General features: G+C 40.3%; 1 protein-coding gene across 2 annotated transcripts; it reads left to right on the top strand.

The window, feature by feature from the left end:
• Positions 1 to 469: 469 nt before the first annotated feature.
• On the top strand, positions 470 to 13,071 carry LOC110044015 (uncharacterized). 2 transcript variants are annotated; one of them, XM_020749530.2, is made up of 11 exons: positions 470 to 684; positions 1,088 to 1,176; positions 2,789 to 3,052; positions 3,620 to 6,129; positions 6,426 to 6,699; positions 7,096 to 7,274; positions 7,752 to 8,397; positions 9,013 to 9,189; positions 10,019 to 10,087; positions 11,060 to 11,298; positions 12,109 to 13,071. In XM_020749530.2, the coding sequence occupies exons 2-11, from the start codon at positions 1,098 to 1,100 to the stop codon at positions 12,229 to 12,231; spliced, it is 4,560 nt and encodes a 1,519-aa protein (XP_020605189.2). In that variant the 5' UTR covers positions 470 to 684; positions 1,088 to 1,097; the 3' UTR covers positions 12,232 to 13,071. The 2 variants fall into 2 exon arrangements, with proteins under 2 accessions (XP_020605189.2, XP_089134014.1); XM_089277888.1 differs by lacking the exon at positions 470 to 684 and having other exon boundaries at positions 1,067 to 1,176.
• The last annotated feature ends 1,088 nt before the right edge of the window (positions 13,072 to 14,159 follow it).

Genomic DNA, 14,159 nt, shown 5'->3' with positions numbered 1-14,159 from the left:
AAAAAATTTGAGTAATAAGGTTTGGAGGAATTTCTCTATGAAACAATCTATGTCGAAGGACGCGTGCACCAATTCAAAACTGAAATCTTGCAATGGTTTACTTTCTAGATCATAAAATTAAAATCTTGCAATGATTTACCTTCTAAATCAGCGCAGGACATGAAAACATTTCCCCTACAGAGAAAAGGGCTGATGTGCTTCTTGAAGGGAATCAAGGTGTTCCGCCATTTTGAATTCTGACTGGAGCTTAAAAGTTTCCGAACCGGTAGCGACTGCGAGCGTCTGTTAACGCCAAACGTTACCCATTGTCCGTAACACTTTTATCTGACCCCTACACACTTAAAACAAACGGCTCTGAACAGGGTTGCTGGGGAAACAAAAGCCCAAGTTACCATGTGACAAGGTTGGTTCTATGCATCAATATGCATGAGAAAACATTGAAAGCGCTACCGTGAAGTCACCGGTACCGTGTGATGAATTTAACATGAACCTAGCAAAGCGGGAAAGCGGGGCAGGAGTATTCAATTTGTGGCAGAAGCTTTCGAAAAGCAATCTTGGTTTTATCCTTGTAGTACAGGGTTAGAATTTTTCTTCAAGTGATTTGCTGGAGTAATTTGGGCGATGCTGCCATTAAATCGGTGTTAGAAGTTTTTGGACATTTGAAATACGCTTTGTTCTTGATCGGTAAGTGATTGTCATCTTTTGAGGGAAATTTCTGTCTGTTCTCTGTAGAATCAGCTACTTTTCAGTCAAGCACGTCGTTAGAATTTAGTCAATTTTTGTGATAATACCGACGGTCGAAAATTGGTATAGAAATTATTTTCTTCAGAAATGTGACTTTCACTTTAAATTAAATTCGACATAGCTTCCCTCGCTCTTCCCAGTGAACCTTTAGTCTGTGATTTTTATTTTTATTTTTTAGACTCTAGTTTCATTTCTTTTCACTTACACACTGTTAGTTGTAAGTTTATAAATTGAAAGTTTTAATTCCATTTAACTGATCCTCGAAAATATTCCTCGCTTCTCCATGATCGCCAGTGATCTTTTGACTTAAATTCATAACTTGTTCCTTTTATTCCCATGGCAGGTAATTGAAGATGTCGCCTTGGTCTTGTGTTATTCTTGCTTTTTTATTCATATTTGCTGCTTGCCGAGCTGAAGCTGCCTTTGACAAAGGTAAAGCCAACGTCCGCGCATCGTCAAAATGCGAAATGTAACTACAAGAAGACAAAAACGGGAAAGGCTAAAAGCATTATAAGTTTTAGATTTTCTTGACACTTCATTTAACGCTTGATCAGAATTTTTTTCCCGATTTTCTCGTCATTTATCTTTTGTGGTAATAATTTATCTTGTTGGGCGGTGGTTGTCTGAGATGTGTCTTACAGCGATGAAAATATCAGAACCCAACTGGGTGATAAACATAACTTCCGAACATGTCTAACCAGGAACCTTTTTGGGCTTATCTTTCTCAACATCGCTATTCTAAAATTAATAAGTAACAGTTGAACGTATATTTTTAATTTAGATGTCTCCCCAGCCTGGAAATATAGAGACATATAATTAAAAAAGAACACAACTGCTTCCTTGTTTCAAGTGGGAATCAAACGAAATGTAGCTTCTCGGGGTTTACATTTCTATTTTTAACAGGGGCGCGCGCCTTTAAGTAAATACCGTTCCTTTACTAAAATAAATGCCATAGGTTTTCAAAACTTTTACGTTAAAGTCAAAATGCCATTAGATGTTAAATCGGATTGATGGCGCTTTCGCGGCTTTCAAACCTCCTGTTGTACAGTTTACCTAACCTTAGCAAGTACGATAATGTAGCACCTTGCAAGAGCTGAATGGTACCCGCATAACAGAAATCTAGGAAATGTGAACAATTTCAAAACAAACGTTTAACCTAACAGTTAAACTGTTAATCGAGATTAAACGGTTTTTTTTCATATATCTAGGTCTATCTTTGTTTTATTCCAACATAATTTTGAGTGTTCCAAAGTTACCTCCACGAATGAACTCAATTTTAAGTAGTTAAAATTAACCAAATGGGAGGTTTTCTTACTTATCAACTGGCTTATTAAACAAGTAATTCCCTCCTGTAGAGGTGTAGAAACTGGCATGTCCAACAGAAAAAAAATCTTTTTTTCTCAAGGTTAAAAAATATCATGGTTTTAGTGATCTCAGTGCTATGATTTAATGAAACAGACAAAAAAAACTCTAAAGGAAAAATCGCCGTGACGTTCCTTGTTTTTGTTGTTTTGGAATTGTAATGAATAGAGTGTGAAGAGTTTTATAAGTACCAACAGAACCTCTAAAATAGGCCGATAACTTTGATGTCGATTTCGACCACTGCAAAACAGCACGTCTAACTCTGTAGTTTACTTTCTTCTTTGCTTTAAGTCCAGTTCTTATCAGAACTCCTGTTCATTAGATTTACACGACCAAATAACAACAGTACCATGTGAAATCTGAATCTGGACAGAATAGGGAAAGCAAGTGAGTGATGGTACTTCCTTTCCGCGTATGTTACATAGCGTCAGGCATCCTCCTTCAGGAGGGCATTCCTCTCTCCATACTACCTGCGTTGGCGTCTGGTCGTTAAACGGGCTGGCTTTGAAGCACCGTAGTGTTAAAATTACAGGTGGGGGATGGGGCTGTTGACTCAAGCCCACCCCTCTTTCGTTTTCCCACACACCAGCTGCTCATCCGAGAAGCCCCTAAAATTTATAGGTATCCAAGCATATTAACACTTGCACTTACACTTTCGACTTTACTTTTCGACTCCACACAGATGACATCTCGTCAGCTGAGCGACTTCTTCGAAAGATTGTTCCACTGGGCTCCATGCCTTCCATGCCGGACGGCTTCCCTTCCTTATCAGAGCTGAAGACAGACAAGTTTGACTACAGCACCAACAGAGGTAAAGTCACAGTCACTGCAGACCTAGAGGACCCTGTCAGACTTCTGGGTCAAGGAATGACACTTCATGACGTGCAGATGACTTTCAAGTACAACAAGAACATACCTGGTGGAAGATGGCGGTTTAACGCTGAGGGTGAGTTCATACATCATAGCGATATAAGTTTTCCTCCATTTCCTCTTACCTGATTTTCGTCAATCTCTTTTAAGGACGTGGGGGGTGGGGGGCAGAAACTCAATGCAAAAAAATTTAATGTGGGCCACCTATGCCAGCGGCGAAATTTACAAGCGACCTTGGTGATGAAACGAGCAATCAAACCTCTGCTATAGCTTGTTTTTCAGATCGTATTTGTTTCTCATCGTCAAGGTCATTCGGACACGTGTCGACTAATGCGTCTGATCTCGCAAGTATAACAGAAAGTTTCCCAACTATAATCAATTAGTTTGTACAAATCTTATCGCACTTGTTAACTGTTCTGTTTTCACAAGCGTTTTCCCGCCCTTGAAACCATGTGTGCATTTTTCGTCTTCGCTTTAGGTGTTTTTTTGTTTTGTTTTTTTTGTTTGTTTCTGTTTTGGCAAGTGATTATTGCTGTCTGTGTTTGGCTCTTATTATTTACTTACTTGATTTTGTTCTAACGACAATCGTTAAAAAACTTATCATGCCTGATTTCGCTGAACTCTAACTTTCACTTTACCACAGGAAAGTGGGAACACGGTAACATGACAGCAACAGTTAAAATCGAGGAATCAAAAATTGGCGACCATCACACTATGGTGGCAGCAGCGGACAGACTGAACGTTTACGAAGTGGCATCTAGCCTATCAGAGAAGAAAAGCGTGGAGCATGCTGGGATGAATGTGGATACTCTAAAAGAACTCTCTCTCAAGGACGTTGAGATGTACTCAGTTTTCAAAGGAAACGATGATTATGTGTTTATGATTTCTGGAGACCCTCTACTCGCTGACACGCATTCGTCAGATTGTAAGGTGTTTATACGCAAGATGCCAGGAAAGAAGAGTGTGTTTTCTGTTTTATTGGAATTCCAACACGATCTGCCCTCGCGCGCTCTACTAAAGCTGGTTAGTGACGACCTGTTTAGAATCCCGTTTATTAACCACCTCATTGCCAAAACCAGAGTCTTTCGAAAGACAAGAACAAACTTTGGCTTCGTTGCTTCCACGGGAGATGTTGACAAGCTCCCACTTAGATCTTTTGGTGAAGGGATCCTGGCAGACGAATTACAGTCCCACATTTCTAAGGGCTTAACTCTCCTGTTGCCATTTCGCTTAGGAAGCGAGGACAAGAAACCGGTAAAAGTTGCCGTGGTTGTCAATCCTCCACTGGTTAAGTTCGTCACCTCACGTCATGAGCAAGTCAGTGTAGCACAGACCCTCAAAGCGCTGTCACCGAGTTCTAGGATAAAAGTTCTGCCATACGGTTTTCCAGAGCTGTCCTCTGTAAACATTAATCACTTTAGTTACAACATCGATCAAGAAACCTTCACTGTTCATGCCAAAGTGTCTGAAACCTTCGCGGCCATTCCTGGTCTCTTGAACGTTTCTGATACCGATGTCACGTTTCGTCACCGAGTTGGTGACGAGTTTAACACGTGGTCGTTTGAAGGACATGGGGTTTCGGAGCTGGGAGGGGCAAAAGCAAATATCTCTTTGAAAACAGAGGACGAAACTAAGGTGGTTTTCATCACAGGAAAGGCAGAAAGGATGTCGGTTAGATTGCTGGCTAATCAATATGGTCTGTCGTTTATCCCTGATGCTGAAAGCGACGCCATTGTCCAAAATAGTCAAATGAGTGACTTTGATTTCATCCAACCAAAACTCAAAACAGCCACTTCGGAAAAACAGAAAAATCGTTACATTCACATCTCGGGTCTTGGCAACTTCCCGGGAGTCGACAAAACCACTGAAGCTGAAGCTGTTGTATACGAAGACAAGGGACAATTAAAGACCGCTGTTGGTTTTATCTTTCCGAAGATACCCATGCCGTACATTATTGAGGCACTGACAGGCTATGATGTGGACAAACTGAAAAAATTATTAAGAAACAGTTTCAACACGTCTTTGGTTCTATCATTGGACGACGATGATTCTTTGTTCGAGAATCCAACACTGTCAGGGCTTTCATTCGAACGTGGTATATCAATGGTCGGCCTATTTCGAATGCCCGCGGATTGCCATCACGATAAAATGTGCAAATCAGCCAAAAGCATGCTTGAAGGTGAACAGTGGTACCGAATCCAGGGCCTCGTGAAACGCGATGGGTTCAATTTGGCAGGGATGGTAAATCGTAACTATGTCCTAGGTAATGGTCTTGTGCTTAGGGATAACATGTTGCAGTTTACGCTAAACCAGGACGATTCGTCCTTCACTGTGCAAACTAAGTTAAACTTTCCTAAGGAACCCCTTTCCTTTGTCGGAGATATAAAGTTTGACAATGGGAATGTAGAGCTGTCCATGAGGAGCGAAGACCCCATCTATCGATCGTACAATGGAGGATATCTGACGTTTGATCAACTGTTACTTAACACAGAAATTATGAAGTCCATTCCTTTACAAAAACTTCCACTAACAGGAAGAATGACTCTGGGTAAAGTAGGCAGCGGCCATGAAATAATGGCCCCTTGTTCGATATCATATCGAGCCATGCAGCCTGACATTAGCCGTGTTGAGTCCAAACTTTCCCAAGTGACCATGTACCACATTGTGGAAGCGATGGGAATCAACGCAACACTCCCCTTTCCTCTGGCCTATGCTCCGTTTATCGGGGGGTTGGACGTACTGTACGAGCCAGCCTTACACACCAGGACCAATTTATCTATGAAAGGAAGACTTCACATCTTCGATCGACACTTTGACTGTGAGATTAAGATGAATGACTCAGATCACATTCATCTGACTACCTCCAACACAAAATCTCCGTTTGTGTTGTCTAACGGCTTTATCGTAGTTCAAGAGAGCAAAGAAGAATCCAAAAGTGGTCCAAGACTCGATGTGGAAATTGCTCCTTTCGATGTCAAAGCCAAACTTGTTGGGTTCGCCAGAGTGCTTGGTACAGGATCGCCAACAGAAATAAAGATTTCTGATACTGGCACAGAATTTCCCGTGGAGGGAAATCTTTTTGACATTTCATCAACAGGTTTATATATTTCATCACCTGAAATCATGGGAACTTCAGACTCAACCTCGTTCCAGGTAAGATGAGTGTTCAGGGAAAGCTGAACGGGAAAGGACCAGACGTTTATATTTTGATGAAGATAATAACAAAAGAATCGAGAGCTGTGAGCCGTAGCCGTAAACAGAGTAAGATCCATTCTTCTCGGATCGTCGTTTTTAGTGCTAGCTTCTTGATCCGTTGTCCAATTTAAACGTTGGTGTTTTTAGAATCGCACGTTACCGCATAAAAAGTAGAAATGAAAACACATCTGATTGACCAATCTCCTCGGCCATCAATCAGACAAACAAATAATTTTTGAAAAATTTTCTCCTAGGCTTATGGATGTCTTCCTGGAATCCACGACAAAGTCCTGAAGGCAGTCGACACCCTCATTAAGGCTGCCGCCATAGAAGCAGATAGTTTCATTCACCAAGCAACAGAAAATCTCAAGGAAGCTAAGAATTACTACCGCAAGGCCACCAAAAATGAAGAGTTCTATCGACAGAAACTGGCTGAAGAGGAGACAATTCTGGAGAAGAGAAATAGAGAAGTTTGGATGGCAGAACAGCGATACAACAGCAGCTGTACATTGGATCAGTGCAAAAAGAGTAAGTTCCTCTCTTCATGGAATTGGCATGAACAACTAGTCAGTGGAAAATTTCAAATTCCTAGAACGTAGATGTCGGCAAAGATGGGGAATATTTAGCTAAGAAAGAGAGAAAAATTTATTTTTCCTGTTATTTGGGGGTTTAATAATGCCAATTCCAGAAATATTGTTAGCACAGCAAGCAAAAGAAAAACATTGCAGTTATCAAGCGTGACTGTTTTCTCAATTTATGCGAAACTGGAAAAGATTGTACTGTTGATCTGAGTTCACCAAAACTCACTGGAACGTGTTTTTCTGCAGTTAGAACTTTGACTTCCACACCACAAACAAGTATTTAACATAACAACATTACCATATCAAAACCTGACCCTGAATATCATTGTTGTTTCATATTTAGGCTGCATTGGATGCCCAGATTGGAACAGATGTTGTGCACGTGACGTGTTTGGTAGCTGTGTTGAATGTCCATCTTGGAATAAGTGCTGCTACAAGACAGGAGATCCCGTATGTGTTGCTAAGAATCACGGTTGTGACCATATTAGGAAAGTGGCCAGCGGAAACCTGGAGGACGCAAGAGTAAGTTGATGCTGTCATACCTATAAGTCATATTCGGTAATTATCATTTTGCGGAAGGAACCAGGTTGCTATAAAAAGCGGTAAAGATTTTTCCAAAATCAGCAGAGCAACCGAAATTGAAATCCCTTGATGAAAGACTGGAAATTGACGAGTTTAGCAAATGAAAAGTAAATTGACAAAACTCCATTCCGAACAGGCCAAACAATGAGACAGGCCTCTGGAGGTAGTCTACATTTTGCGAGCGGATTTTTCGGAAAATAACTAACTAATCTGAATTTCAACCAAACTTCCCAGATTCTTGGGTAAAGGTTAAGCACCTATTATAGCTACCAAATGATAAACCGCGCTCTCATTGGACAAAACACATCACGTGGCACAGAATCGAGTGAAGGATATCACTCAATATTTCTTATAAACAGCCTACTGTCATATTGCTTGCTTTGGTATTAACAGAATTACTTTCTCATGATATTCCAGGACATCTACTTGGATCAGAAGCGACGAGTAGACAACGTCACCCAGAGTGTATTTGACTCAGAATTTTCCAAAGGCAAAACAAAAGCAGTTTTAGATGCCGCCGGTAAAGCTCTGTCATTAATTGACCGGGACTCAACCATTGGCATTGAAGCTTCAAAATCCATTAAACATGTTGGTCTTGAAAATGTGCTCAAGATACAAAGTATATGTTTCCAGGCCCCCGTGGACTCCTTAGCGTCGAGCTGCATTAACATGAGTGTGAATGCTAGCATCATGGGCTCAGATGAGATCAAAACACTGCCTTTCCACGCATGTCTAAACAAAGAGCTAGTACCCCGGATGGCACGTTTCCTGGCAAACTATCTGTTCCCGGATATTGGAAGTGCCAAACAAAAAAGAAGCCTTGTTACTGAAGAGAAGAACTCTTTACCGGAAGGACTTGGAGACGGTGGCAGGCTAACAGCTTTCTTAAGAGGTCGTGGATTGTTACGGAGGGCGAGAGGAGTGGAGACAGCCGATGAACGAGAAAATATAGAACCTTTCTGGGATCTTATTCAACAGCACGATCCTTTGAAAGAGGTAAAAAAAGCTTCACCTCCGAGTCACCCCAGCATGGGCAACTTAAAGAGAAAGTGGAAGATACCAGGTTTGTTGTTTCATGTTTGTGAGATGTTTATTTGACCACTCATTCATTCCTTCGTTCGCTGGTTCGTTCGTTCGTTAGTTCGTTCGTTCGTTTGTTCGGTCGGTCGGTCGGTCGGTCGGTCGGTCAGTCCAACTATGGTCAGTCAGTCATCTATGCATTCGTTCGTTCATTCATTCATTTATTCATTCATTCATTTATTTATCCATGCATTCTTTTATTTGTTCGTTCGCTCATTCATTCCGATACACCATGCATTCGCTCGCTCGAGAAAAACTTGTATTATTGTTTTTCAAGAACATTTCATTTTCACATCACACATCGCATACAAAAATCCTCTCTCTTGCGCCGAGTTACAATATTAATAGGATAATAGTTGGAAGTCGCATCTTGGAAAAAATTGGTTTCAGTCGTCGCCATCTTAGTTTATTATGGCCTTTTTATTACAATTTCCCCTCCTTGACCCTATAATCTTGTGTATTGCGTTGAGATCGTATGGCGTAATCCAAGCCAGTCTAGACAAAACTATCACTGAAAATAAATTTAAATTCCTGGAGATTTCTGTCGTCAAGTGAAATGATATTTACACGCCAAACTGAACTCCTTTCTGTTTCCCAGCTTCAAAGACCGGGAAATGCAAGATTTACCACCAGCTGTTGGATATCTGCCGAGATATGATGAAAACAGTGAAAAAGATGTACGGTACATACATGTATGAGCGATATCTGTTCGCCAAGGAGAAGGACCGTTTCACGAGAAAACTCAAGCGGGTCAACAAACAGCTGGAGATCTCAGGTACGTTTGATAATATAGTATGCTGTGTCTTATATCACTGATGGTAGCTGTTATTTGGGTAGCTGTGCGACGTTTCTTCTACGTTGCGTCACGGCAGAAATAATGGCTGCGGAGACTGGAGAATGGCAACCATTGATGAGGAAGATCAAATACCACATATATTCCACATCGTATAACACCACCAAAAAGTACCCGACGAGCAGCTAAACTACTACGATTATCAGTTGAGTACGGCGCAACGGAGCTTTGGTGACGAAGTTTGGACTTAAAATTACGTTGTTGCCACGGGCAACTTTCTTCGTTTCCAATGGTAACAATATCGTCGCCTGCAATTTCGCGCGCTTTAATTTGCTGCCAATGACGTCAAAGGCCGACAAGTTGCCACTGGAACGGAGCCAGTTGCCCGTGACAACAACACAAGTTGATCCCCAGACCATATCTTAAATGTAATTATTTACAGCTCGAAACATTTTTATCTCAAACGTGCCTTAGAGCAAAATCAATGGATCAACACTCATGCTAGCCCACAATGGACAAAACAGAAGCATGTAATGCGCACTAGAGCTATTTTTGTTGGTGGCAAATCAGGCGTACTTATACTGGTTATTACTGGCTCATCCATCAAATTTATCTGCGTCAAGAAAACAGCTCACTGAATTGGTGTTATATCAACCATTTGCACCCAGTCAGCTCTTCAGTTCTTTCTCCCTCCCCTCCCCTCCCCTCCATTCACCTCCCAACCCACCCTATAGTCAATTGTACAGGCTACACAAAGTGACCCAATTTCTGCATGAAATCATCTAAATAATGAATCTTTCTTTTTTAATAGCTAAGCAGGTTTCTGGCACTGAAGACCAAATGGAAAGGATTCAACGAAGTCTTAATTTTGTCAGCGATGGTAAGATAACGGACATTAGTCTTCAGTAGTATGTAATGACTGCAAAATTTACCTCGACTCGAAGTGATGACATGACATCACTTCACCCCAGGGTTTTGAGTTCAAAATTAAAAATTAGCCAGTTCTGAAACTCCACCGAACATAGTAAAATTTACTGTGACAGACGTAAATTAAAGTGCTAATGAAGCAGCCCAAGTCAACCATATGAAGCATAGAAACCGAGAGCAAATAATCTAATTGATGCAGTATAAATCTATTGGTCGTTAAAATCTTTATCTAAATCTTCTTCACAGACACTTTGAAAACACAACTTTATTAACAACCGTACATTGCTAGGTTACTCACTATCTGAAACAGAAAAGATAGTGAGTAGCATAGCGCATCAGAGAACGGCATTCGTGGTAGAACGCTTGTAGATTTATACTAAAAGAGAATAGATAGTGAATAAACGCGTAGCCAATAAGAGAAGAGCATTCGTGATAGAACGCAAATAGATTTATACTAAAACAGATAAATATAAATCTATTAGCGTTCTATTACAAATGCCGTTCTCTGATTGGCCACGCTACTCATTATCTATTCTGTGATAGATAGCGAGTAGCGTGGCAGTGTGCCCATGTTAACAAAATGACGTCTGTTTCTTTGCGTTTTCGAAGTGTCTGTAAAGAGGATTTAGGTATAGCTTTGAACGACGGGTAGATTTTATACTAAAACAATTAGATTATTCGCTCTCGACATCTATCGCGTAATAGTTGACTCGGGCGAAAATAACACACGATAGAAATCTCGAGCTCATAATCTAATTGTTTAACAGATAGTGAGTAGCGAAACCAATCAGAGAACGGTATTCGTGATAGAACGCTAGTAGATTTATACTAAAACATGACAGTATACTGCTCTTGAAGTAGCTCCCATTTGAGAGGTCACGTTGCTGTTCCGATAAACTGAAGAGACCGTTGACTTGTTTCCTAGGTGTACAAAAATGGAGCAAGAAATGTGACACTGCACTGAAGCATCAAGAAACTATCAGCGTTAAGGCCTGGGTCAAAGCTATGGATGGAAGAATTACATCTCTGGGCGGAGAGGGAGTGGAGCGATTCTTAGGAAATCTATTCCGCGCGTTTGATGGGTTATTTGAGAGTTCATCCCTCCCTGCAAAGGCAGCTGGGAAGGCCATAACCATCATGCAAAGAGTGCGACGAATCAAAGCGGTTAGTCCTAATAGAGTCATGAGTCAGTCAGCTGAGTTTTGTGTCTTCAATGTGACAATTTTTATTAATTTGCGTGGAATGTAAGGTAATAATACAATCATAAGACGATCAACTTTATAATATTGGCTAAGGCAGCTGATATTTTGATGGCACGCACGTTGGGAGTTTAATCAGTACTCCACTGACGAAGATTACCGCATATTAAAGGAGTTCAGTCACGGCATTTTGAATTATTTTGGCCTCGTAGAAAATTACCTTTAAATCGAAGGAAACTTTAAAACGTGAGTTTGATATGACAGAAAAACACCAAATAAATAATGATAAATCATAAAGGAACAAGGATGGTTGAGGATGGTGAAAATTACAAGGATTACAAACCACGAACTTGAAAAATTTAGGCTAAACTTTTCAAGATGCGCGAACCGAGACGTGGTTCCTTTAAACTACAGAAATGATCTTCTCTTCACTAATGCAACGTACAATGCACTTTTCTGTAAATCTGCCTTTTTCTCTTGTCTCTTTCTCCTTTTATTTGAAATATAATGGTAAAATCGTTTCAATCAGATGGTTGAGATTAACATACACGAACATAAAGTCTTCGTATAGACCATAGAAGGGAGAAAGAGTTTCATTTTATTTCGTCGAAGGGCATTGCGTCTGCCATAGTGAAACGATAGAACTAAATACGTTAAGTGAAATTCTAGTTTGCGTTGAATCATTGCCATAGCACAGATCACCAATTATAGTATGTTTATTTATTTAGTGTTTCAATTAAGCCTTAACTGTGTTGATGGTTCTCTTTCTGTACAGGCTTTTGACCAAATCTTCATGAAGGATATCACTTTAGGACGAGCCAATTACCACGCGGACAGAGTCCTGTATGACATAGCAGAAATAGCTGATATCAAAATTTATTGCCACAAGAAGAAATGAGCCAAATACGATTATTATCATATATATTTTGTACAATATACTGACCAGATGCTGGACTCAAGTATCGTCCTATTTCAGTCACATATTCAGTCTTCGTAATGGGTTTCGATCGATTCCATTGTCACGACAATAGGGGAGTATTTGAGTTTCTGGTAGGTAGATACGATAATTTTAGAAGACAATGGGGAAAAGTGGTTATCACTTGGTATTCAGCGAAGACAAGTCTGTTAGTAATAAACTGACCGTACACTTTGCCACAATCTGGGATGCCGGGCTGTCTCAGCTCACATTATAGAATTTTATTTATTTAAGAAAAAAATGTTCATCTATTGATGGCACAACTTCATGCTGAACAAAATAAACTAAGGAAAAATATATTTCCTTTTTTCCGCAAGAATAAAGAAAGTCTTCCTGTTCCTAATTCTAAGGTGATTATTTTATTTAACACGGAAATGCTCAGCACTTCTTCATTCTTTTGAAATTCAAAGTGACGTCCAAACATATCGATTTCAGTTATAAAAAAACCTACTGATATTTAAGTAGTAATTTATTTTTGTTCATCTGTTTGGATATTCTAACGAGATGATATTTGCCAATTAGATTAGGATCACAGTTGGGGTAGTCCAGAATTTCATGTCATTGGTTCAAAAACCGAATCAATGAATTGACATTTCCAATGCCCCTCGTTTTTAACGGTGAAATTCAAAACTATAAAACACAGTAAACGTAATTTTATCGTTATTATCAAAATGTCAGAAAAATGCATTTTGAATTTTGTAGGGAAAATATCGAAATACTGTATGTTTCTAGTACTAATAAACGTATTATAAGTCTTTTGAATTACTGTTCTTTGTTATATTATCGATTTGTGCAATTGTTCTTCCTTCGCCCTCGGTATGATTACGGCGCGGGTGTTTTCTGCGAGTTAAAGAGAAGAAAAGAACCTGGAGGCACTCCCGCGAGAAAAGGCCGCGGATACTCCTCGGAAAAGTTGAATTAAACCCCTAAACGAGACCAATCCGCGTGGCTCGAGCTTTATTTGACCCATAAAAGAGACTAGTTTAAAACTGACATGACAGCGTTTATTTATTATTTCATCTGGCGGCACCCTAAAAGATACCTTGATGGCTAAACGAATGGTATTTCGTCCTGAACACCCTAAGTAAAGACCAAAGTCCGTGATTTACACCCCTCAGCTAGACGACCAGCATCACAGATTTTTCATGAGAGTCCCCCCTTCTCTGAGGAAAAAACTTCCACAATAGTGCGCCAAACCATTCACTGTCTATTCACTGACCCCAGACGTTTCGTGATTAGGAGCAGCGAGAAGTAGAGATCATAGGCATTCTTTAACGGGAGGCAGCGTGGCCGAGTGCGGTTAGAGCGCCGGATTTGAAATCCGTAGGTCCCGGGTTCAAATCCCGTTCTGACCGCTAGTGATGTTGTTCTCGGTAGCCCCGAGTTCAACTTCTCGACTACACTTGTAAATAGCCAACTGGTCTGCCTCCCGCCAGTTGAGATTCTTAACCTAGTTATGTTTATTTGAATATTTATTCATCATTGTTTGTTTACATTGGTCCTGAAAGGCCCCGATGGGGAGTGGCTAATTACGTATACATTACACACACACACATACATCTTTCACCAAGAGTCAATGATCAATAGAGATTCAGAATTAACTCTAAGGCATTTTGAACTGCTTACAAAATAACCCAGGAATTTGATTTTGAGCGTTAGCGCTATGAAAGGAAATAGACGCCCAAACGAGGAAAAGAAAGATTCTTTTGACCTAGGAGTGGAATTCTAACTCACGACCTCATAACCGGATTAGATCACCGTTGTTTCACTGAATGAGCTACGAGGCTTCTATCACACTGAAACACGTTGAGCTTCAATCAAGGATCAAACCACCATTACAACCATCACAA

The sequence above is a fragment of the Orbicella faveolata genome, unplaced genomic scaffold, assembly GCF_042242905.1.
Source record: "Orbicella faveolata isolate gen_17 unplaced genomic scaffold, um_ofav_v1 contig_46, whole genome shotgun sequence".
Classification (NCBI taxonomy): domain Eukaryota; kingdom Metazoa; phylum Cnidaria; class Anthozoa; order Scleractinia; family Merulinidae; genus Orbicella; species Orbicella faveolata.
The sequence above is the reverse complement of the archived record's forward strand: the minus strand, read 5'-3'. Positions and strand labels throughout refer to the sequence as shown.

Excerpts from the sequence above, each read along its gene's own strand:
- LOC110044015 (XM_020749530.2), top strand. The coding sequence starts at position 1,098 with ATGTCGCCTTGGTCTTGTGTTATTCTTGCTTTTTTATTCATATTTGCT. Across the intron at positions 6,130-6,425 it reads CAGACTCAACCTCGTTCCAG|GCTTATGGATGTCTTCCTGG; the intron begins GTAAGATGAGTG and ends ATTTTCTCCTAG. Across the intron at positions 6,700-7,095 it reads ATTGGATCAGTGCAAAAAGA|GCTGCATTGGATGCCCAGAT; the intron begins GTAAGTTCCTCT and ends TTTCATATTTAG.